General features: G+C 45.1%; 1 protein-coding gene across 2 annotated transcripts in view; it reads left to right on the top strand.

The window, feature by feature from the left end:
• CDS1 (CDP-diacylglycerol synthase 1) overlaps positions 1–24,998 on the top strand; it is a 223,687-nt gene extending 198,689 nt beyond the window's left edge. For both annotated transcript variants that reach the window (XM_080368572.1, XM_080368571.1), the window contains exons 6-13: positions 93–151; positions 2,268–2,350; positions 3,820–3,907; positions 4,955–5,023; positions 5,823–5,975; positions 8,484–8,603; positions 10,559–10,662; positions 11,820–24,998. In XM_080368572.1, coding sequence (XP_080224698.1) covers positions 93–151; positions 2,268–2,350; positions 3,820–3,907; positions 4,955–5,023; positions 5,823–5,975; positions 8,484–8,603; positions 10,559–10,662; positions 11,820–11,949 — 806 coding nt within the window. In that variant the 3' untranslated portion in view covers positions 11,950–24,998. The remainder of the gene's footprint in view (positions 1–92; positions 152–2,267; positions 2,351–3,819; positions 3,908–4,954; positions 5,024–5,822; positions 5,976–8,483; positions 8,604–10,558; positions 10,663–11,819) is intronic.
• The last annotated feature ends 119 nt before the right edge of the window (positions 24,999–25,117 follow it).

The following is a 25,117-nucleotide window of genomic DNA, read 5'->3' as shown; positions in this document are numbered from 1 at the left end:
AAACTGCTTCAAGGGAAGAGAATTACTGGTATATCATAGTTCAGTGTAATGAAATATAAGATGGTACAAACTACACTTGCTTTGTTTTACAGGCTTCTGCATGTTTGTTTTGAGTTTAGTGAAGAAACATTATCGTCTGCAGTTTTACATGGTGTGTATTACCCACTTTGCTGTGGTCACTCATGTTATGAATGTCACTAGAAGCAGTCGTGTCCCTATGCTTGTAAAATAGCTTGGAAGAGGGGTGTGGAAAATGCACTTAAACAGACAGTAATGTGAAAACACATCATGTTGGCCTGTTCAGTATCTGTTCACGTTGCAGCTTGTTGTTATATTATGGGATGTGGCCTTTCAGTCAGTGCAGGCTGTCACTGGAGAGGCCTTGTGCATGTACAGCCTGATATGTTTCCCTTGGTGAGAGGCTGGTGTGAAAGAGATTCCTGGAGAAAGGGGTGTGCGTCTCCCCGGTCTGAAGCCAAACAGTTCAGCATAGGTGGGAAGTGGTTCTTGTGACTCAAGTGTTACTTAGTACGTACTTACTTAGAGGGCCCACTGAAGTACTGTGATGGGAACTTGATCTTAACCCCTATGTGGAAGGTTTATTCTGTGACATTTAAAAGCAGTTCTGGTCTTCTGCTCTGCTGTGCCTCCATAGATCATTAATCCATTAAAAGAGACCAGTGTTCTCATCTCCTGTTATTTGTCCACCTAATAAACATCATAGTAGCTAATCAAAGAGTGTGAACCTTTTTCTTATAGGCCAAACCCTAATTTTGTAACATCATCGGTAAAAAAAACAAAACCAAAAAAACACCTAAAAAGAAACCTCCAAAACCCCACAGACACTCCCTTCCCCCCCCCCCCCCCCCCCCCCCCCCCTTTAATATAGGAATGATAAGAAGCAACACAAAACAGTAATGCAGCTTCTGTCTTTAAAGAACTTGAGCAGTCAGGGCACTGCACAACCTTAAAGATTTCCTAAAGCTCTGGGGATGCAGTTAACCCCTCTGTGTATACAGTGCTTTAGGTAGCACTTCACCATTGAGGAACGCTAATTCTAGACTCGTACTTAGCTGAGCCCTGTATGAGCATGTAAAAAACCACTTTTATTCAAAAAAAATTACTCTGTGTGTGGGAGAACTTGTCTGACAGGGAGATGCAGCTTTTCTAGGAGAGGTGGTCTTTATCTTCTAATCTGCAGTAAAAATCCTTATCATCAGATTGGCACAACGTAAATATATTAATTTTCCATGATTTTTTCCCCCTGCTGGAAAGAAGGCAGAAAAACTTGGTGCCTGCCCAGAAAACATTAAGGTGTGACCACTTAAGAATTGTAGTAAAACAGATGGAAGCCACGCAACACAGTGTTTGGGCAGACAAGATTAGCCATTTGGTTTTAGGTGGTGTTCCAGTATCACTGTACACATACTAAAAATTTTGTTCCAAAGACGCTTTAATTAACCAGCAGGTAATATTTTCAGAAACCTTAGTCAGTTCTTGCACACCCCCTTTCAGCCTTCTTGAGTTGTCTTAACTGGAAGGAGATGCTGGCTGCCATAGGAAAACACGTGTGATAACAGATCGAAAGAAGTAGGACATTTAGAGTGCTTAAAGTTGGTGTTCATGGAAAAACTACCAGTTCTTGATTTAAAACTTTTTGGAAAATAAAACTTATTGTAGAATCTTTACTGGTAAACTGTTTGGAAACCACTTTGTTGTGCACTGGTGCTACAGAATAAACACCAAGTACATACAGTAACACTGAGGAGAACAACTGTTGGAATGACCATGTGTGTAAAAATTAACACTGTGTTTTCACTAATCCTGAGAATATTCATGTTTCATAAGAGGACTGGTATTCTGTTATGAGAGACATCTACATCTGTGTAACATAACTCTTTCATAAGTAGTTCATTGCCATTTTATCGTTACAGTTCTAACATGTCTGTTACATGTATATACAGAATATCACGTTGCTTACATTTCTTTGCTGCTTTCACGCTGAAGGTGTATGTTTTATTAAATCAGATGTTAAACTGCATGTTAAAACTTTCTGGGTGGAGGTAAGTGATGGGGAAACCTGTTAAAGTTTCAGTACTTGCTTCAGAAAGGCAGCTAACTTGTGATATACTGTATGCACACATCTCTTGCATTATCACTAGAACTGGTCTTCCCTGTGAACTCCTAACTATCTCCTTTAGCCAGTATTTGCCGAGGTGTACGGGTCAGTGTTTTCACTAACTGTTGTGTTGTTGCATTGTTAACAGTTCGCATGGACTCATGTCACTTTGCTGATCACTGTAACTCAATCTCATCTTGTCATCCAAAATCTCTTTGAAGGCATGATCTGGTAAGGGGACAGTAATAAACTGGTTTGTAACTGTTGCATTGAAAGGTTGGTTCTTTTACATAGAACTGGTTAAGGAACAATTGTGGAAACAGTTCAAAGAGCACAAATTGAAGGAGCATTAATGTCTAGTTGGAAGGGGAATCAGAGGAATTGGGAGCAATGAGGTAAAGGATACAGGAGAGGAAGCAGAAACCTCTAACTAGGTTGGCAGCCACAAGTGTGATAGTTTTGAACAACCACTTAATTTACTTGAAAGGAGGATTGTTTGCATGCTTGGTGAAATCGTTTCCATAGCATTTTGCTGAATGGATGACTATACAGCAATTCTTTTTCAATTACTTGGGAGCTTAAGGTTGCTCAGAGCTATAGAAGTTGGACTATTTAATTTGAAATCCCCAGTCTGGTCACCTTCCCTGTTCAGATAAATTCAGATTACTTAAAGTATTTTAAGAGTTTAAATATTGGATATTGTTGGATCATCTTAATGCCCCATTTCCAGCGATATATTAAATTATGATGATGCAGTTAAACTCAATTACTTAGAACCGCTCCTCAAAGAGAGGGTGTGTTTTCCCACCCCGCACTTCTTTAGGGACAAGGTAAATTACAAGTTGAGAAAGAAGGAAGAAGCACATGGAAGATAATCTGTGTCCTTCTAAGGACATAAAACTGCATGTTGTCCTGTTACTTTTCCTAATATATTTACAGTGGGGGAGATTACTGCAGAAAAGATGCGCTCATAGAAAAAAAACCCCAAAGCCTTTGACAAAGTTTGTGCAAACAATTTTTTTTCATAGTGATGATGATCATGTGCCAAAATCTGAACCTAATTGCCTTGCTAACCTACTGTTTTATATTTCCACTGGTGCTAGGCAATTTTTCAGATGGTTGCAAAATCTGACTTTTAGCTTATTAATACATCTCTGCTTTGAAAAGGGCAAAAAATAGAGGTTAGCAGGCTTGAGTAACAAATACAGATGCTGTCTGCATGCAGAGAGCACTTAGAAAGCTAAACCAGACTGCTCCAAGCTGACAAGAGGGGAAAAAAAAAGGAAACTTTTTTTTTTTAATTTAGGTATCATTACACTTTACAAGGAATTTGCTTGCTTTGATGTTACCAGAAACATTAACACGTTTATATTTGTTGATTTCTTCTTAACTGTGGTACCAGTCTTCAAGCCTGATAGGAAAAACCCAGCCCGTTCACATTTTAATCTCATGCACCAACATCATATTTTAACTTGAACTAACATGGATCTGTAATGGTCTGGATTGGCTGAAGACTAAAACCAGTATAGCTAAATATGCTGCTCATGCAGGAACTAGCTGAACACGTTATGAAACATAATTCCTTCTAAATACTACAGAAAAATTTCCCAGAAACAAATGCTGCTGTTTCAGTTTCTGTCCTATGTTTAGGTTGGGCAGCTTTTCTTTTTCTCCGTGAAACTTTTAATGTCTTTCTGTAGGTTTCTGGTTCCAATTTCAAGTGTTATCTGCAACGATATTACTGCTTACATTTTTGGATTTTTCTTTGGCAGAACACCATTAATTAAGGTAGGTACTTGGGCACTTCCTCACTAGCAAGCTTTTACAATTTATAGCATTTTTGATACTTGTTCAGAAACACGTTCATGGAAAAAATACTTTCTGCTGTGCTGCGTGATGCACATCTTTGCTAGAAAAAGCGATTGACTATCCTATGTCTGAAGATTTGTACGTGGAAACTGGGATTAATGTTAATGTGATATTGACATTACAGTATAATACAGTTCAAGCCTATTACATCATAATTGCTTCCTTTTTGGATGGTATATGCTGGTTTAACTGCATGCTTACTGTACAAAAACTGTAATTTGAAATAAGCTGCTAGGTCATATATACCTATGCCTCGTTTGGTCTCGTGGATGTAGCACCAGGGTCTCAAGCAGTAATCTTCCTATTCTGCTAAAATATACCAGACTCCACAAAAAGCCACAAATTATTATTTTCATGATGTTGCAATATTAACTTTTGGGTATTTGGTTGGTTCTGATATTAAACTGCTCCTAAATTGAAAACATGATAGAATTTGATGAAGAAAATAGCTTGCTACACTGGCCTTTCCAGGCCTGCAGTTATTTACTGTATTGTTTTGCCAGTCTGTATGTAGGAAGCTAGTGTCTCCCGAGGAGCATCCCCAGCAGCAGTGATCTAACACCCAGGCTTCCGTTGCTATCTAAGTGTGCAGTTGCTAGCAGAGGTCCCCTGCAGAGCCATCACGCACTTGTGCAGGTTTCCGAGCCTTCTGCTTGGAGGAGCTCAGCGCGTTACCCAGGGGCAGGCAGCAGCCTCAGGACAGCAGCAGCAGAGGATGGAAAGGGAGCCCTCCATTCCCTCAAGCTGCCCAGTGGCACTAACCAAGCCGTGACACTTTCCCTCCTTGCCTGGGATAGGCCCTAGCCATACTCCTCTGTGTGTCTTGCTCAGTGGCTGCAGCTGCTGACACTCGGTATTTCACACATCTGAAAAACCCAAGTAGAAAGTTCATTTTCACAAATGAGTTCCAGTAAAAAGGGTTCAATGATGCAATGATGAGGCTAATGCTATCTGTTTTGTGCCTAGCTGTCTCCCAAGAAGACCTGGGAAGGGTTCATTGGAGGCTTCTTTTCCACAGTTGTATTTGGATTTATTGTAAGTAACCACAGGACTTTCCTTGTATAGGTTCAGTCTTCAACTTCTTGTTTTCAGTTGAAGTGAAATTACTGACAAATTTGCTCATCTCAAACTGCTGAAAGTCTAAGAGTTAGGGTTTTGGTTAGAGAATTCTGCTGGACAGGTCAGGCACGGCTCACACCTCTCCTGAGTAGGTCATGTTGACTATTTTTGTCATTACTGTTACTATCTCTGGAATTGTTTTATCTATTAGTTGCATCTCTTTTTGGAAATTGAAGTTTATTGATAGCATTATTTATGCTTTTTATAGTAATACTTTTGTATTACATACTGTATAATGACATTTCTCCTGAGAAGTAGTTTATACTGATGATATGCATGGATGGTAATACCAGCATACAGTAACTGGTCTGATAAGTAATAGATCACCAAGGTCAGCAGAACTTGTAACTGCCAAACTTGGTAGAAGCAATAGTTCAAGTTTCAGTGGAGAAGTGAACTGCAAAGAAACGATGAGTGGCTAACATTTTGAGGATTTTTTAATGCAAAAATGTCCAGTAGATGTGAACCTGAGAGAGATGAAAAGGAAAACAAGTTGGGAAATCATCACTAAGTCCATTGAATGTCCCCATTTGTCTGCCTTGTTGAGGCGTTCTCCAACTTGGCCAACAGGCCAATTTTACTCCATTCTGGGTCTCTTTGTTACTAAAAACATCTTCATTATCCTCAGTGTGCAATGACAAAGCCATCCATTACAGTATGATTTTTGACTTTAACAACAAGTGCCTATTTCAGGAGTCCTTGTTTTGCTTTTCAGTTTTCCTATTTTTTGGCTCAACATCAATACTTTGTCTGCCCCGTGGAATATAACAGTGAAACCAACAGATTTGTGACAGAGTGTGAACCTTCAGAGCTCTTTCAGATGACGAAGTACTCTGTGCCACCGTTGCTTCAGGCTGTGTTGGGATGGGTAAGGAAAAAAACAAGGCTTTGCATAAAGTAGAAAGTGTGCTTCTCAGACTGAATGGTTTTCTAAACCTTTTAGAAAGGTGTATGAATGCTGGTAAGGCTTGAAGGGTAAGAACCAAATGGATGCTGTGAGCTCCTCCGTTGCTCAGACAGGGGAGGTGGTCACCCAAGCAGAACTGAAATGCTTTGCTGGAGTCACCCACCTGTGTTCTTGTGGCCTCTGCTCTCTTTGTGCTGGAAGTGGATGTCACATCAACATTTTGCAGACAAATGGTTGTTGAAGAGCAACCTTTACATTTTTGTGGAAAGTGAACAAAGGCTTATTATGGCCCCAATTAGTAGCAAACTTAAGTAGTCTTGTAGAACTTCGTTCCCTTTTCAGCTGGGGTGTAACTGTTGTTAGGATTGGATGTCTACTTTCTTCACCACATAGCATCTTGCACATTAGTGCCATTACTTCCATGCTGAGTGAAAAAGGAGTACCAGTAATAGTTCCACGCAATGTAGTCACTGACTCTTTTCCTCACGCCCAGCCTGGAAATTTGTTTAAGTGAGCTGTTGTATCTTCACCTGTCAGGAAATAGGTCATCAGTTATTCTACTGTATAAAACAGTGCTCCGAAGTCACCAGGCTCCAGGAGCACTCCAACAGGGAGAGAATACTGGATAGAAACAAAGCAGTCATTGTCTTTCCTTTAGGGCAAAGAGGAGGTGATGGGGATAAATGCAGAAGCAGCGAGTTCCGCAGTGCTGCTCTCACCTGTGCTGTGGCTCAGCGCAGAGGGTGACTGCACAGCGTGAGGGAAGGCAGCAGGCTTTTCCTATGTTTACATGGGTGTAAGGGGAAGGAGAAGAGTTGATGTGGTTACCAGAAGGAAGCACAAACTGAAAACTGTAGCAACCAAACCTAAGACTAAAAGTAATTAATGGCTACGGTTGGTACTCAGAAAAGCGAGATCGCATCTAGAAGGAGCTCTGATATTTTTCGTACCAAATGAATGTACTGTTGCTTCAGGGACTGTGGGGTTGATTGCAAATTTAATAAGGATTTTTCTGTGCAAAAACACAATGTGGAATGAGCAGGGACAAATCTTACTGTGTCCAGCTATACTGTGTATTTTAGTAAAGGACAAGGAGATGGGAATGCCCAGCTCTGTGCCAGTCTGATAGAGAGCTATCTGTTAACCCTGAAAAGAGGTAGTAGTTCCATGGGCTCTTCTGGAGTATTTTTGCCAGGCTCTAACAAGCCTTTTGAAGAGAGAATTAGCTTTAGGGCTCGTTGTAGAAAGTCAAATTGAATCTACTTGTTCAGGCAACAGCCTCTTTTGGATTTTCCTTCTGTTAGTCAATTCCTGATGTTCTCTCTCAGAAATATGACCAGGTGTTATGTTTGGAAGACATTTGCTGGATGTCAAAAGATATGGAGCCTTGTGTTCTCCCAGCAAAAATTGACTTAATTACAACTCATAAACTTTACTGTTTGACAAATTGAATAGCTTATCCTAAAAGAAAGGTGTCTTCAGAAACTGCACAAAGTAGTCAAGATTGGTGTTGGCCAGCTGGGATGCCATTCAGAAACACAAGGTACAGGATTTTTCAGCTACAGATGGTGTTGATCAAGACTTGCCAGGGGAGGTACGCTCTTCTTGCAGGGATGAGGCCAGCATAGCATTCCCTCAGAGGCTGCAGCTTATACCATTGACTTGAAAGTGCTCAAAGCTAAGTTACAGAAAACCCCTACCAACAAACCACAACCCCAAAAACCATTCCCCCCCAAAAAAAACCAATCAAAAAGATGCAACAAACCCCAAACACCCCAACCAACCAACACCCCCCCCCCCCCCTTTTTTTCTAGTCTGTGTCAAGAAGGAAAACAGGTACCTGTTGCCAGCAAAGTCTCTTATCTGTAAGAACTTGAACGGCTCAAAAAAATGTCTGTGGACAGGCTGAAGGGACCCGTATCTGTTTAAATGCAAACCAAAAAGTTTAATCTCCAATTCCTATTATTGCCATATGTACACAAAGGTGACAGTATGACAGATTAGTGCAAATTTCATAGCTGTCTTGTGAGAGCACTTGAAAGAAGTGACAGTGAATTGCATGAAGGTGGAGAGCATTGGGCCACTTACTGGGGCGATACTAGGAATTTGTGGAAAGCTCCTTTTTTTCTGGAAATGGAGCTGGAAAAGCAGAGCCAGGAAAGATGAAAGAGTACCATGGTACATTATGGAATTAGTAGTTACATTCCTTACGATCAACTAAGCGATTGGCTGAAAACCACATAATTTGTTAATGTTAACTGCTCTCGCAACCCCTGATACTTCATCCTGTTCACGTGGCCAGACCTTTCAGCAGCTTTCTACAGTGTGTCTGCTTTTCCTTTCTTTACAATATTTGTGTAAGGAAAACTGGAGCTTTGTTGATATTTGCTAACACCCCCATTTTAAAATAGTAAAGCTTAAAATGCCTACCATCAAACATATTGAAATTGCTAATTATTTTTCTTGTAGGAAACTGTGAATATGTACCCATTTCAGATGCACAGCATTGCATTGTCAACGTTTGCCTCATTAATTGGGCCATTTGGAGGATTCTTCGCCAGTGGATTTAAAAGAGCTTTCAAAATCAAGGTGTGTGATGGCTACCAGAAGCCAGTTTTGTTTTGGTCTTCTCTTTGCGTTAGATAAATTGGTGGATTTCGTTTGGTTTGGTTATTTTTTTAATCGTTTGTTGTAGTACCTAGTGTTTCTACTAACGTGCTGTGATGTTTGAGCATCAGCAGCGTACTTAGTTTTATCAGATATATGTATGTGTTATTCTTAAAACTTTGTGTAATCAATGTCACTTTAGTGTTGGAAGTCGAAGATTAATTTGGTTTTATATTTTGGTTGGTAATTACTTTTTCAAGTCACATTGCAGAAATGGGTTAGACAAGCAAGATAGGAGATATTATACTTGATATTGAAGGCAATCTGTAGATGCCTGGGAAGCACTGACGGTGGTATACGCTTCAGAGTGCGGCTGGCTCCATTTTACCTGTAGTATTTGTGTCGTACACAGATGATGACATGTCAGGTTCACCAAAGCATGAGATGTTTGGCTGCCTTTGCCCATACGGTGCCACCTGACAGTACAGACGCTGTGATGTGCTAACCTCTGTTTATTGCAAGGTGTGCGCTGTCGCTTGTGGCAGTGTTGTCCCTGGCTGGTATTAAGCGGCAGCAGGAGTATGGGCAGAGGGCAGCCCCAGATTTTCACCTGACCTTCTTTATGTCTTGGTAGGACTGCTGTAATTCTTACCCTGTTGCTTGTTGTTGTTCCCTGTTTTGGCGTGGGCATTGCACAGAAGCATACGGACCTGTTTGTGCTGATCTCCTGTACGTGTGCTTGGACTTACCCCTCCTCATGCCAGCCCGAGCAGCTTGTTCAGCACTTAGCTAGTGACAGCCTCGTGCGCTGTCGTACCTGTACATCCACGTAGCAAAAGACTCTGAAGAAAAGCTTTTGGGAGAAAAATACTTCTAAAAAGCAGCACTTCCTCTTAAAGTAGAGCGTGAAAAAGTAGCTGGTTTTGGGTTTTTTTGTGTTGTTTTTTTTAAATGCTTCTGGGCCCCAAGGTGGTGGCCAAAGGGTTGTCGGGAAGACAGCACAGGTTAGGTGATAACACTCCATGCCTACCCAGGGCTGGAGTGGCACTGGCACGGGGCTGGTTTAACTTGCTGGCAGTTGCCCCACATGTCTAAGGTCAGGGTTTTCACCCAGCAAGTACACAAGTGAGTGTGGCTGACAGAAAGGATATATGAAGATAGTTTGACTGATATTGGGTAGACAAGGTCAGGTAATACAAAGGTAGTGTATAGAGTTTTGTTTGCATCAGAAATTTTTTTTGGAAGTAATGATAATTTTTTCACTACAGGTTTTTTTTATTAAATAAATAAAAATAAATTTATTAATAAAATATAACTTATTAAATAAATTTGTATGGTATGCAGACATTATGGTTTTTAACTGTGGTTACCAAGAACCCAATAAGAAAAAACAGCAGGTAAATGGGCAGTCTGACTGGCAAAGCCGGTGTTAGGCAATGGAAAGAGTCCTCAGGTTACTGCTTCTCTTGCAGCAAATATATATCCCCTGGTTACAAATGTTTCAGCAGCAGCTGTAGAGCAATGAAAGAATTAAAGAGGAGAATTATATTCTGCAGAGGCAAGAAATGTCAGCCATTAGCTGAAGAGGCTGGCTACAAAATGAAGTATGTATAGGCATGCAAGTGTACTCAGTACTGGCAAACCAGCACCTGACATACTGCTGTCCTCTTGTGTGATACTGTGGATGAGTTGCTTCATGTCTTATTTTTCTTCTCATCCCTTGGCTCACCTTTGCAGTTAAAAGCTCCTTTAGCAAAGGAGGCTCTGGCTAACTTTTGGCTCAGTGCAGTGAAACCATAGCTTAATTGCAGCCTTAACGTGCTGCTCTCAAGTGATAGATGCGTCATTAGTGTGTGTGGTTGGAATCACTGACCATGACTTTTTGTTGGTTGTTTGTTTTGGTTTTTTTCTCCCCTTTCCATCCTTCACACCAAAAGGATTTTGCAGACACAATCCCTGGGCATGGTGGGATAATGGATCGCTTTGATTGTCAGTACCTGATGGCCACTTTTGTTCATGTCTATATCACCAGTTTCATAAGGTATGGGCTTTTTACAATATTAACTACTTAAGGAGCTGTTCCGTAGTGACTTGTTATGAGTTATGTTCTGCACTGTTAGCACAGCGGAGATTGCAGGTTTCTGTTTCTGATCTATGCAATGATTTCAAATACAGAACTACTAAGAAAATATATGCCTGCCTAGGATTTGTGTCAGATTCAAGCTACGCCTTAATGTTTCTGTGACTGCTGTTAAAATAACCTGTGTGCCCTAAATACCAGCAAGTTTTGTGTAGCAACCTCTTAGAAGTTTTACTAGAATTTACTGGTGACACAGAGGTGTGAGGACGGGGTTTGGGGCAGGAGGGTTGCAGCAGCATCTGCTTTCCCTGTGTGGTTCCTGGAGAGCCCGTAGGCTGCAGGACTGCAGTTCTTGCTGTACGTTTCAATATTTCTTGGGATTTTCTGTTTGAGATGAAAACACTGTAGCTAGAGAGGAGACAACTTCTTAAAAATAATAATTTTCCCTCAACCACACTAGCTTTCAAGAAGAAATCCTGGAAATGACAATTGTCTTACGTTCATTTCAGTTCCTGAGGCAGGGAGGGATCAAGAGGCTGTAGGTGTCCAAACTGATACATGACTTTAGTTTTGTAAATGCTTATGGATAAATAGTTATTAGATACCTAATCAGCAACAGATTCTTTGCCTTTTATTCAGTCCATCTCAGAAGCAGACTATAAATAAGTGACAAGCTAAAAATGAGGCTGTTGTTTAAAAAAGCGTGGTTTAATTTATGGTTTTCTTTACCAACATGGCCAACTTTCCGTTTAGTTCAGTAGTACACAACTTATCTGGCAACAGAGACTAAATTAAAAAAAAACATCTGCTGATGAAAAATGCTGATTACAGTGATTAAGTATGAATCAGTGAATTTTATTTGTCATAAGCCTTCTTAATATCCACATTTGACAGCAAATACAAGAAATGCATTTTAGTTTCTGTTCAGATTGAGCTGAGGAGTATGCTTTGCCAGTAATGCTTGCCCATGCATCCTGAGGAGATAGACTGGGAGAAATCCATAACCTGGTGTCCCCCCAAAATGGAAGGGTTTGTTAGTGCAGCAAGAGGAGAATGGAAAGCTGTCAAAGTTTCTTTAGAGCTGCTGCTCACAAAAAAATTTCTTTTTTCATTGACAGGGGTCCAAATCCCAGCAAATTACTGAAACAGCTGTTGATACTTCAGCCTGAGCAACAATTAAGTGTGTATAAAACCCTGAAATCTCACCTTATTGAAAAAGGGATCCTGCAGCCATCTCTGAGAGTGTAGTTTGTCAAAATGGAGGACTAGAAGATACCTCCATTTACAGGAAGCCTGTGGAAAAGCATTGCTGATGTGCACATAGGTAACAGCTAAAGGAAGAGTAATTTGTGGTTTAGCAGAGGTGAATGTTTCCTGAAATGAATGTGAATGCTCTGACTTCCTATTAGGACACAGAAGATCTCTTACTCATAAAATAATTGAAGTGCTTGCAAAGTAACAGCACATGTGCTGTATATTTTAGTTCCTGAAGTGGATGGCAGCAGTCTGCAGCACCCAGCCTGACAGGTTTGGTATTTAAAAAACCCTTCCAAAATAAAGTTTACCATTAGTTTTTAATGATTATTTAATATTTTATATCTTAACAAAAATTTTTTGCCTGCAGTGGTTACTGAAGCATAAACAGATGAGGCAGGTGGACACTTTTATGTAGCCCTGTGCAGAAATTATGATTGGCCAGAAAATACTTGTTAGCCCAGTCAAAGAGGTACTCACAGCCTGCTGTATCAGACGACCTGTATTTACTAACTCACTGTGAAGGTTAAACTTAGCTCTGTTTTTAATTAAACAGCTTTCTTATGAAACTATTTCATGCTTTCAAGAGAAAAGTACCTTTACTGAAGTATAGCTGGGCCTGTTTGGGCTGTGGAGCTGCTGGTTTTTTAGTTCATGTTACAGATTATAAACAAGCGTCTACATCCAAGAGTAGAGATTACCTGAAAAAATGGGATTCTGCAATCCAGTAAACAGATTGGGGAGAATCTGGAGTTTAAACCCTTGGTTTCCACGGCCTGGTCAGTGTCTGGAGACAGTAATTCAAGCCTTATTCCTTGTGCCTCTTAACCACCGTGTAGAATGGGGGTACTTCCTTCTTTTTAAAAGCACTTTGAAGTCCGGAGTAAAAAGTGAAGATTAAGTGCTGTTTTAATAACCTGTTACTCAGTGAAAGCAGAAACTTATCTTGTGAATGTGCATAGTGCAAGACAGGATGCATGGTTCTGCTGTGTGTTATTTATTAAGAAGATACTCAGGCAAGCTTGGGTAACCACATAGGTGTTTGAATGGAGAATTTTTATAGAAAGCAGTTTTCTGTAGACTTACTGGGGCATATGAGGAAAATCGATGCTCTGTAATTCTCAATCCTAGCTGTTTTCTAACATTTTTCATCATATGACATATCTTGATGCAAATAAAAAATATACACTTTTTTTGAAATTAAAAAAATGACTCCTGTACTAACAGAAAGCACAAATGCCAATTTCGTTTTGGTATACTGTAACTCGATAAAATTTAATTTTTCCAACTAATTGTAAATAAGTTTCTCTTGTGGTGAACGTACTGATGCCACATATATGTGTGTATATATAGAAAAATATTAAAAGGTGTGTGTATATATATATGAAAGATGAAAATTTTAAATGGTTGGTGCTACTTGAGGATAAAACCATGGAGAAAATCACAAGGGTGGGTGATAGGCTATATCTGTAAAATTCAGGTTATTTTTGTTGCACACTATGTAGCTGAGAGCACTGGGCACTCTGTTTTGGACTTAGGCCATGGTAGCGTGTGTACAGCTTGTGTATGGAAAACCACACCTGTACGTGGCTATGAAACAAAATCCAGGTCTAAAGTAATTCCTGTTTATGTCAGGTATTTGACAGAATTAAATTGTCTAACCTGGGGATTGCAGTACTGTATTGAAGGAACACTCCAAGGGGTGACAAATGTCACCAGCTGTTTGTCTGTCAGTGGCTGTGCAACTTGGCTTATTAATTGAAGGGAACTGAATTTCAGCCGCATAGCCCGAGGTTAAAAGGCTAGCACAGACAGCCAGGGAACGGATGTTTGGAAAGGTGCTTTAAAAAGAGGGGAAGGGAAAATGAGAGGGCGACCAAAGTAGCATACCTGGAAAACTAACTTTTCAATGAGGCTTTGGTTATGTACAGGACTTTGGTAGATGCTTATGAAAAAAACACAGCCGTACTGGAGCATCCTGGATATTAAAAAAAAAGAATAATTAAAAATTTTAAAATTATATATAGAATATATATAGAGAAAAGTAATTGTTACTTTGGAAACTTGAACTTTTTAGTGTAATTTTATAGCATGTATAATAATGAATTTAAAATATATTTTGGCATTTATTACAGCAGAGCATTTCAAATTAATTGCTATCTATTTGCACAACAGAAAGTTTAACACTGCAGTTCTGCTGTTCAATGTTAAGATGAAGAAGGGATCACTTGTGAGCTCACTCATCAATTTTCTGGCTAGAGTAATAGCTTCCTAATGGCTTAGGCTTGGTGTAAAAGCTCAGCAGGACCTGTCACTCTTAAGTGACAACTATGCTTGCTTACTATGAAGTGCATTTACCCCACTTGTTACTTCTGTTAGCTCAAGCAGTGCAACATAATCGACAGGAAAGTTTAACTTTTTACACCATTGATTCTTTTCACTTGCACTTTTTTCCCAAGTTGCTATAACTACCTGTTGAGCAAAAAAAAATGTATATTATGTAAATATTGTAAATGGTATGAGCATATAATTTCTGGTTTGGTTCAACTGTTTCGATCTTTCATTGAAGCAGGCATTGTAAAAAGAATAAAAATAAAACAAGGAAGAAATCCTCCTCCTGTCTTGTATTTCCTATAGCATGCACAGTGGGTGGAGATTTCTTGACAAGAATTTATATTCCTTTATGGCAACGCCTACTGTTAATTTCCTACCTTTTGCCTCTCAAGATTTCAGGCCATCCTTGACTATTGCTGCAAGTAACTTGTGTGATGTGCCTCATCTCCAAAGACATACAGACTTGTAATCTTTTCCAAAAGGTGCTCTCTTCAACATCACATGCTGTTGCCCCCGAGTGGATGGCGCACAGCGTGCGACGCAGCGTGGCTACTGCAGTTACCTGGAGCTGACAGCATGGAAAAGCAACGCTTTCATTGCCTTCTGCGATGACTTCCTTCCATGTAGGAAATACTGCTGCCTGCAGCCTCTGCAGCACACCGGTGAGAGGCTGGAAGAGGCTGCCACAGGCATCAAGGTCTGATCCTGGCCCTCCTGGTTCTCCCGGTGGCTTGCAACTGGTAAGAGTGGTCACTCACCTGGGCTAGGCTGAGAAACCAGAAGTGCTGCAGTGAGTGGCACCGAGCTCCATTCATAGGGGACGCTTCCTGAGACCGCCGGGTGGGACTTTCTCCGGTGTCTGAGCCCCTGCTGTGTTACAAGGGTGGCACTGCTGCTCCTGGCCACCACTGGTCCCTCTTGCTTCCACTCCAGATATCTGTGAAGTAACGGCAGGGAGGGGAGGGTGCGGCAACACCAAGACTAAAGCTCCTGATCAGGGAAGACTCGGTAATTCCTCTTCCCACCCTGCCACATTCTGCCTCTGGAACACCAGTAATCTTTCAGTTTTCTTGGTGTCAGGGGTTGTGACATTTCCTTATTTGGAACCCCACCTCCTGTTCATTATTCCTGGCACTGCTGGCACCAGCCCGTCCGGATTCACGGTGCGTGGGGATGAATGGGCAGCAGCTGGCAGCTGCCTCCCCCGGCTTTCCTGTTCCTTCCCTTTTAAGTCTTGGATCGGAGGCGCTTCACCTCCTGCAGCCTCCAACAAGCTGGGTAACAAACTCATTTCTAAATTAGAGACAACTGTGACATCTGTTAAACACTCACCAGCAGCAAATTATGTCTGCGCTGTGCACCTCCTTGGATGTTAGACAGCACTGCAGAAGCGCAGGGGGAGCTTCCCCATGGCCTGCATCTGCCTCCTGATGCTCTTCTGAGGAAAGGAAGGAGAAAGCTAGTGTAGAGTTTTCTCCTGCTGGACAGGTAATGTTTTGGACTGTTACTTGCACAAAACCAGAAAATTTTTATCTTCAACAGACAAAACCCCCTTTCGAGTCATGCTTGCTGAGGCAGTTGGAAGGAGCGGCTTTCAGGGATGCTAGTGTAGCAGCGGCCTGGCCTGACAGCCAAAGTAATCCTTGTTTGTGCACTTGCAGCAGAGGGAATTAGTGATTTAAAAAAAATAAAAATTGACTTAAGTTATTCTACATAACATTTAAGCCACATTGTGCAGCAGGGGTCCTCAAACTACGGCCCGTGAGCCGGATACTGCCCCCCAGGGTCCTCAATCCGACCCCCGGTATTTACAGACCCCCCCGCCCCTGCCGGGGGTTGGGGGGGAACCAAGCAGCCGCAGATGACTGTCTGCCACTTCATCCGCGTGCCGGCCCCCTGTTTAAAAAGTTTGAGGACCCCTGCTGTGCAGAGTGCCTTTGTCCAGCTTGTACTAGAACCTGCACCTAGCTAAGGTGCAATTGCTCTTTCTCTTGCAAGTAGTTTCTCAAGTATAAAATAGTTATCCAGTTCCATGGTTTAGAATTTCAAATTGCCTAAGCTCAGCTGCAAGTCCTGTATCTGACAGGATTCTAGAAACAGGCAGTAATATGTGCCACTTGTAAACACAGAATCTTTTAGGGTGGAGAAGACCCTTGAGATCATTGAATCTGACCGTTACCCTAACACTGCCAACTCCACTATTAAAGTACCGCTGAATACTGCAGACACTGTGATTTGTTTGTTGCACACATATCATACCCTGCCTTCCCAGTACTGATGCTTGTTCTGCAAATTACAGGGCCATGTTTTGATCTTTAAAGGAACAGGTGAGAACAACTGGTATTGTTATGATTTCGTTAGCACAGAGGTACCCTTTGCAACTGAGTCTGAAAAGGCATCATAGGGAAGTAAAGGGCTAAAGCTTCAGCCCCATGTAATTGCCACCAGTTCGCTTGCCCTTGTCTAAGATGAGGTGCAATAGCAGCAGTTTGCTTCTTGAAGCGGTCGCTGCTCCCATGCAACGTGCCCAGGCCAGCTGCCCCCAGCTCAGCAGCGACTCAAACCCACGGAGTCACTGTTTGGAGTTAACCATAGTTTTGAGCTAACCATCTTACACGCAGCTTTCAGATGAAGAGGACAGGTTAAGAAGACAGTTTTTTTGCTTCTGCTGTTAGGACCCTGCTCTTTGATCACAGGAAATTAAATACCTGTGCTATCTGGCAGGAATCGTGCACGCCTCTAAAGAAAACAGCAAGAGCTCCAATTGCCCAATAGTGGCTTATATTAGCTACTAAACTGTGGCTAATCGTTGGGGTTTGTGTGTACTTGAAGGGTGGGTGTAGCTCTGTGTACTTTGAGCTTGTTTCTGTGTGGCAGACTCTCATACCCACAAAGTGTAGGCTGTCCTGCAACAGTGAGAAGCAGGCTTGGGGCCGGGCCATGTCCAGCTGCACCAAAGAAGCCTCTGACTTCACACAAAAGCTCTGTAAAACTACAGGCCAGGTCCTTTCTTCCTGCAGCAACTAAGATGCGTGCAAGCCTCTGGACAGCTGACTCATACTTGTTTTGAATCATAGAATCATGGAATGGTTTGGGTTGGAAGGGACCTTAAAGATCATCTAGCTCCAACCCCCCTGCCACGTGCAGGGACATTTTCCACCTGCCCAGGCTGCTCAGTGCCCCATCCAGCCTGGCCCTGAGCCCTGCCAGGGACGGGGCACCCACAGCTGCTCTGGGCAGCCTGGGCCAGTGTCTCATCACCTGCACAGTAAAGAATTTCTTCCCAATATCTCATCTAAATCTACCCTCTTTCAGTTTAAAGCCATTCCCCCTTGTCCTGTCCCTGCATGCCCTTGTAAAAAGTTTCTCTCCAGCTTTCTTGCCCTTTAGGTACTGGAAGGCTGCTGTAAGGTCTCCCCAGAACCTGTCTTCATAGGAGAGGTGCTTCATCCCTCTGATCATCTTCACGGCCCTCCTCTGGACTCATTCCAACAGGTCCATGTCCTTGTGTTGGGGGCCACAGAGCTGAACGTGGGACTCCAGGTGGGGTCTCACGAGAACAGAGCAGAGGGGTAGAATCCCCTCCCTCAACCTGCTGGCTGCGCTTCTGTTGATACGGCCCAGGATACAGTTGCTTTCTGGGCTGCAAGCGCACACTGCCAGGTCACGTCGAGCTTCTTGTTAACCAGCACCCCCAGTCCTCAGAGCTTCTCTCAATCCATTCTCAGCCCAGCCTGTATTTGTGCTTGGGATTGCCCCAACCCACACGCAGGCCCTTGCACTTGGCCTTGTTGAACTTCATGGGATTTGCATGGCCCCACCTCTCCAGCTATTCAAGGTCCCTCTGGATGGTGTCCCTGCCCTCCAGCGTGTCACACAGCTTGGTGTTGTCAGCAAACTCGCTGAGGGTGCACTCGATCCCACTGTCCATGTTGCTGAGAAAGATGTTTGTCCTGGTTTCAGCTGGAATAGAGTTAATTCTTTTTTTTAGTAGCTGGTACAGTACTGTATTTCAGATTTAGTGTGAGAGTAACGTTGACAATACATTGATGTATTTAGTGGTTGCTAAGTGATGTTTGTACTAAGTCAAGGACCTTTTAGTTTCTTAGGCCCTGCCAGCAAAACCAAATTAACTGCATGCTACTTAATATTTAGAGGATATGGAAATTTTAGAGCTTGGAGCCATATTCACTGGGTCTGGTAATTACCTGGAAGGACTGATGAAAAAAACTGCCTATGTTCCAGAGTCCCTTACCACCACCCCCAGGGCTCTGTAATCCTTCTTGATGCCCCTCAGACTGCTCCTGGCTGTATCACTGGTGCCGCATGAAGCAGCAGCAGCAGCAAATAGTCAGTGGTCTGTATAAGGCCTGGTAGACTCTCAGTGACACCCCTGATGTGAGACCCCGGTAAGCAGCACACCTCTCTAGAAAGCACATCAGGTCAGCACAGGTGCCTCCACACCTCTCAGAAGAGAGTCACCTACTGCTATCGCCCATCGCTTTTCCTCAGTTATGCCGGCTGCCACACGAGGAGCAGACCAGGCTGCCTTACTCAGCTCCAGCGTCTCTCCCGATGTGACTGTTGTCTCCTCTTCAGTTGGCAGAGCAACGAAGTGGTTCTGCAAGGGTGCCTCAGGCTCCAAGGGAAGTCCCTTCCTCCTGCAGGTCCTTCTGTTAGTCTTCCATTCTTCTGCATTATTGGCTGCCCTCCCTCCTGTGTGTGCCGGTGGGGGAGGCTGTTTGGCCGTGGGCTCTGGGTCCACTGTAGGCTGTCCTTGGAACCAGCTATCTAGCTCCTTCTTAGCCTCACTGATGCTACGCAGCCTTCTCACTGCCTCCTGCAGCTCAGACTCCTGCTGCAGTAGGTCCTTCATCTGGGCACACCTTTTGCAGGCAGGTCCGCTGCCTGTCCCTGCCCCAGGAGAAAGATCTGAGCACATCCTGTGGTCTGAGATCTGCACTGTGGCCTCTCCCCTCAGCAGCTCCATCTGGATGGAGACATCGGCCACAGCTAGGGTAGATGGCACAGACTCCCCAGCCAGAGCTGCAGCCTTGCCTCTCGGAAGAGTGCCTGCTGTTCTGCCATGAGGTAGGATGAACACCCTTGACCTGTGCAGATGGTCATGGAGAGGCACCTGGTTGCTGGGTTATGTGGGCTTCCAGTCTCTCTGCTCAGCCAGGGGAATGTCCCTCAGCCCAGCATCTTCGCTGTGCGCTCTCCCAGGCGGGCCCTGGGGCTGCCCACTGTGCATGTGTGGAAGGGTGGGGTGCCTGTACCTCACCAGCTGCTCTTATGCAACTGTTGTGTGAGCTGCCAGGTCCCAGTGGGTTTCTCAGCTCCCCCGGGGTTCCCCCGGCTCAGGACCCCTGTCCGCTGCCATCCCTGCCCCGCTGCAGAATGCACCTGCACTGCAGCTGAGTGACATTCCCCAGTTTCTGAGTTTTGGGGAAGAAAATCAATGTGAAAACCAACATGTCTGTGTTTCCTCTAATTGTGCCTATTGCACGCAACCTTTTCTTCGTACAGCATCCTTCAGGCTAACATTCGACCCCTGCACAACCTGCACTAGTGATGCTTCAGGGCAGCTCATCTACCACACTGCAATTCACCTCAAGCAGCGTCCCACCTGCGCCTGGTTTTCCCAGGCACCTGCCCCAGCTCATTTAAGGCCTGGAAGGGGGGGCTGATGCCTCTCACTGCCTGTCTTGCAGAAGCCTCTTGTTGGTGTGGGTCTGGTTGTGAGCTGCCCACTTGTGCTGGATCACCGGAGAAGTTGGGGCTTTCCATCAGTTCGTGTCTTCCTAAGCCCCTACCTCAGTAAGTGACTGGGCTCTAAACCTGGCTGGTTCTCAGGCTTCTAGTCAAGGAGCATAAAACAACTGTTTGTTTGTTTGTTTGTTTTCTGAAACGTTGCACCTGGGGAGTTCGTAGCATACACCAGAGCAATTTAATTGGTTTTCATGTGCTGGAGGAGAAATACATGTTGATCTTGAATGCAGCCAGAGAAATCACTCTAAAAGATATATAAGATAGAGCGGGGAGTGCTGCCATTCCAGAGCAAGTCCTTGCCAGGACTGGGGCGCAACCCTGAACACCGAGTTCATTCAGTGCATGGGTGGCAAGACAAGGTGGCCAGCAGGCAGACCCCGTCCCCTTGTGCCTTCTGCCCCTCTGTGCAAGACAGCGTGCTGTGGTGGGGAGGAGAGGCTGAGCCCCGTGATGTAGGGAGGCTCCTGGGTGGCACAGAGGACACATGAGAGGGGATGGCTTGGGCTGGGTGGGCACGAACCAGGCTCCTCATGCTGCGTGGCCGGGCAGCGAGCCTCTGCAGGCACAACGGCTCTCGAGGCAGTAGCTTCTCAGCCAGCTGACAGCAAACCTCCGGGACCTCTTGGCAGAGGATCTTCTGGATGCATAATATTTACATGGCTTTGAGGCAGGACTGAGGTTTGTTAAATAGATAACACTGGTATGTGGGCTAGAATGAACTGGAAAATATGGGAGGCCAGAGGAGTACTTGGAGTGTGCTGAACACCTGCTCTGGCCTTAATGCTTTTGCTGCCATGTGCTTATGGTCAGCGTCGGACAAGGGACAGGCAGGGGGACTTTTGGTCGGACCAAGCACAGTGCTTCATTTCCATGACTTTTCTTTCCCTGTCTAACCCTTGGTCTCCCCTTCTAGGCTCAATCTGTAAGACTCAAACACGCTTAATCAGCTCGGGCTAAATAACAAGCATGTGCCACCCGCAAGCAGCCTGGCTTTGTGGGCCCAGCCGCACAGGTTTGTGTCCCCCCGCCGCAGTACATGGCCATCGCTCCCACCGAACCTGGGTTTCCCCATCCTCTTTTAACCAAAGCACACCAACTGGGCCGAAGAAACGTGACTTTTCCCACAAAACACTTCCCCACGCAGCTCCGTGGAGCAGCGGGCCCACGAGGGACAGCAGGGCCAGCCGTGCCGCCGGGGTCCCCGCACCCTGCCACCCCCTGGCACGCTGGCGCATTGTGGGGGCACAGCACGGCCGCACCTGCGGGTGCCACAAGCACGGCAGGGTGGCCCGCACACGGGCACAGTGTGGGAGTTACTGGGGGCAGCTCAGTCAGGAGAAGGAGCTGGACTGGAACGGGGCTCAGGTGGCATGTGGCTGCACCGCCTGCCCTTTCTCAAAGGGCTGCTGGGGTCAGGGGCCGCTGTGCTGTGCTGTGTGTGTTTTGTCCTGGCCACCCAGCCGGAGCAGGCTGCCTGGATCCTGGGAACAGGGAGGAATGCACAAAATAACCATTCTGCTCTGCTCAGCTCCTTTGGGGTGGCCCAAGCAGGCTGAAGCATGGTACTACAAGAAACACACTGACCTGATTGAGTGGGGTTTTTGAGGGAACAAAATGATCAGAGGAAGATTTAGACATGCAGACTCTGGAAGGGATGCCTGGATCACCCCAACAGAGTCAGTCTGCGGAGGGGATGACTTGAAGGGAGGGGGGGAGAAAAGAAATTAGTGAAAGGCTGTTATAAACAGGAAGGTGCTAGAGGAAATTAGGGGATGAGGGAAAGGCTGTGGGTGCTGTCTACCTGGACTTCAGTAAAGCCTTTGACACCGTGTCCCACAGCATCTCCTGGGGAAACCGGCTGCTCGCGGCCTGTAGGTGTGCGCTCCGGGCTGGGTAAAAGGCTGGCTGGCTGGCCGAGCCCAAAGGGGGGTGGGGAATGGAGCCACATCCAGCTGGCGGCCGGGCACACGTGGTGTTCCCCAGGGCTCAGCGCTGGGGCCGGTCCCGGTTCGTGTCTCTGTCTGTGATCTGGGCGAGGGGATCGAGTGCCCCCTCAGCGAGTCTGCAGCCAACACCCGGCTGGGCAGGGGTGCTGATCTGCTGGAGGGCAGGAGGCTCCGCAGAGGGGTCTGGGCAGGCTGGATCCGTGGGCCCAGGCCACTTGTATGAGGTTCCACAGGGCCGAGTGCCGGGTCCTGCCCTGGGGTCACACCGGCCCCACGCAGCGCTCCAGGCTGGGGCAGAGCGGCTGGGAAGTGCCTGGGGGGAAAGGGCCTGGGGGTGCTGGTGGGCAGCCGGCTGGGCAGGAGCCAGCACCGTGCCCAGGTGGCCAGGAGGGCCAGCAGCATCCCGGCTTGTGTCAGCAACAGCGTGGCCAGCGGGACCAGGGCAGTGACCGTCCCCCTGCACTGGGCACTGGTGAGGCCGCCCCTGGAATCCTGTGTTCAGGTTTGGGCCCCTCGCTGCAGGAGGGACACTGAGGGGCTGGAGCGTGTCCAGAGACGGGCAGCGGGGCTGGGGAAGGGGCTGGGGCACAGGTGTTGTGAGGGGCGGCTGAGGGAGCCGGGGTGTTTAGCCTGGAGACAAGGAGGCTCAGGGGGGGCTTATCGCTCTCTGCCACTGCCTGACAGGAGGCTGTAGGCGGGTGGGGGTCGGTCTCTTCTCCCAGATAACTAGCGACAGGACAAGAAGAAATGGCCTCAAGTTGCACCAGGGAAGGTTTAGATTGGAGATTAGGAAAAGTTTTTTCACTGAAAGGGCTGTCAAGCATTGGAACAGCTTGCCCAGGGAGATGGTAGAGTCTCCATCCCTGGAGGTATTTAAAAGACATGTAGATGTGGTGCTCAGGGACATGGTTTAGTGGCGGACTTGGCAGTGCTGGGTTAATAGTTGGACTTGATGATCTTAAAAGTCTTTTCCACCCTAAACAATTCAATAATTCTATGAAAATGGGCCATGCTGAAGTTCAGCATCTCTACCCACGTCGCTTCTCTGGTGCTCACTTCCCCAGACAACCAGCCTTCCCTAAGAGAGAAGGCTGCGCTGTGGTGGGCTGTCCTTGGCAAGTACAGCAAGGGATGGCCGTCCACGGTACGGGTTACAGGCAGAAAGGACAGCTTGTACTGGGTAAAGCTGTCTCAGCAGACTTCCAGTTTCACCAGGGGTACACAAGTTTGAAGCTAGAAGGAAGGCTGGATGTTCAGATGTGTTCAGGGACTTCAGAATAACCTTGAGGCTTTTGTAAGAATAGCTGTTTCAGAACAGGGGGCTGGCAAAGCTAGCTGCAGAAAACTTTCTTTACATCCTAGACACCCTTAAATTTCTGGTCAGAATACAGTGTGTTTTGCTACTGTGATTCATAGTGAGGTACCTGCTGCTGAAGAGAAGGAACAAATTCCTCCCTCTCTAAGCGCCAAGCAAGGACTATCATTCCCCACACCTAGGAGAGGGGCAGGAGTGCAGCCATCACCCCTCCATGTCTACTCCAGTACTCCAGCAGTGGAAAAGTAGTTGCCCAGCTCAGGGTTCAGTCTCCTTGCTGTCTTTGAGAGCACTTTTGTGCTACATCAAGAATGAGACCCTCCTTGTCTCCCACAGTGGCTGTTTTAACAGAAATATTTGATGTGGAGATTGTCTGAGAAGGAAAATGCATGCTTAGTTATCCTAAAGGATAAGGTGTTCACCTCCAAAGCTGAAGGTTGCAGTCCCATCTCCCAGTGCCTTCCTGTGCTGGGAAGCAAACACTTTTTCCCACTCCTTTCTGGGAAAAGTTGGCATCGGCAGATGCTGCATGCCAAGAACCTCCAGAGGAGAGGACATGCAAGGCTGTGTCTGCAGGCCTGGTGTGTTTGGGATGAGTGTGGATCTGCAGGATGATCCTCAGGCTGAAGGAGACGCATGGGTTGAGTAGTCTCAGAAGCAGAAGCTAGTGAACCTGCGGAGTTTTAATTTGAAATTGCATAGGCATTTCCATTTTCAAAACCCCTCAGGGTTAGTTAGCATCTGAGCAGGAATCCTGCAGAGCACAAATCCAGATTTGGGTATTTAAATTCCCCATAACCTTTCTGTTTGTTTGAGCAAAAGTAACTTCAAATGCATTTTGAGAATGCAGCTTCCCAAACATGCCGAAAGGCTGCCAGCTCTAGCTTCCACATTAACTGGAATAGGCTTAACCAAAATGCATCATGTTGAGCTAAAAGCCTTTGGTTTACCTCGATGGATCTTCTCCTAAGGGCTTTTATGCCCAGACACCTGAGCAAAGTGACCAAATTGCTCCCATGCAATCAGTAGTACTTCAAGGCTAAATACACTTTGTAAATAGAAGGGAAAGATCTAGGTTTTCAACTTGGGCTCAAAGTGATCTGACACCTTGTTATTAAACAGCTTTTCCCATGCTTGCATGACCCTCCTCTCTCCAAACCAGTCCCAATTTCAGCCTCAAACAAAAACTAGGAGGCCACTCAGAGAAATGACTGGAGACAAGGGGAAGCTTTTCCTTCAGCTTGCAGCATTCTCCCCTCTTCTAATGCCAGGTGTACTTTCAAAGCCAGAATGTAAATTTGACCTTAGCCTGCTCTGTTGTAAACTGACAAATTATAGTCATTACACAACCAAAGTAATTTTACATTGCAAACTACATGTTTACAAACACTTCCTATCCAAAGAGAAGCAGAAGGCATAGCTATAAAAGAAGCCCAGAGACTGACGTTCATAGCAGTTCTTAAGGTCAAGAATGTCACCGAGTTGGGATCACAAGCCTCCACTGCACTAACCATTAAACAAAAAGATTTTTGTGAATCCAATAGATCACTGTAAGACATGGTAGATAACCCTGCTTCTGCTAGGGTGACATCAAAAAGAGTGTTAGTCTGTAGGCTTGGTGTATTTGACCTCACTTCAAGTAGAGGACAACGTCCTCTGAAGCTTTGTCTAGAAAACAACATTTAGAAGAATGTAGAAGACCAATACTATAATTTGTCAGCACTGAGGTTATCATATTTATCTCATCTGGTATACAGCAAATGTAATACCATGCCTTTTGAACAGAGACTGTAAA

Source organism: Falco punctatus (genome assembly GCF_963210335.1).
Source record: "Falco punctatus genome assembly, chromosome: 1".
NCBI classification, from domain to species: Eukaryota; Metazoa; Chordata; class Aves; order Falconiformes; family Falconidae; genus Falco; species Falco punctatus.
This window is presented reverse-complemented; position numbering and strand designations above follow the sequence as displayed.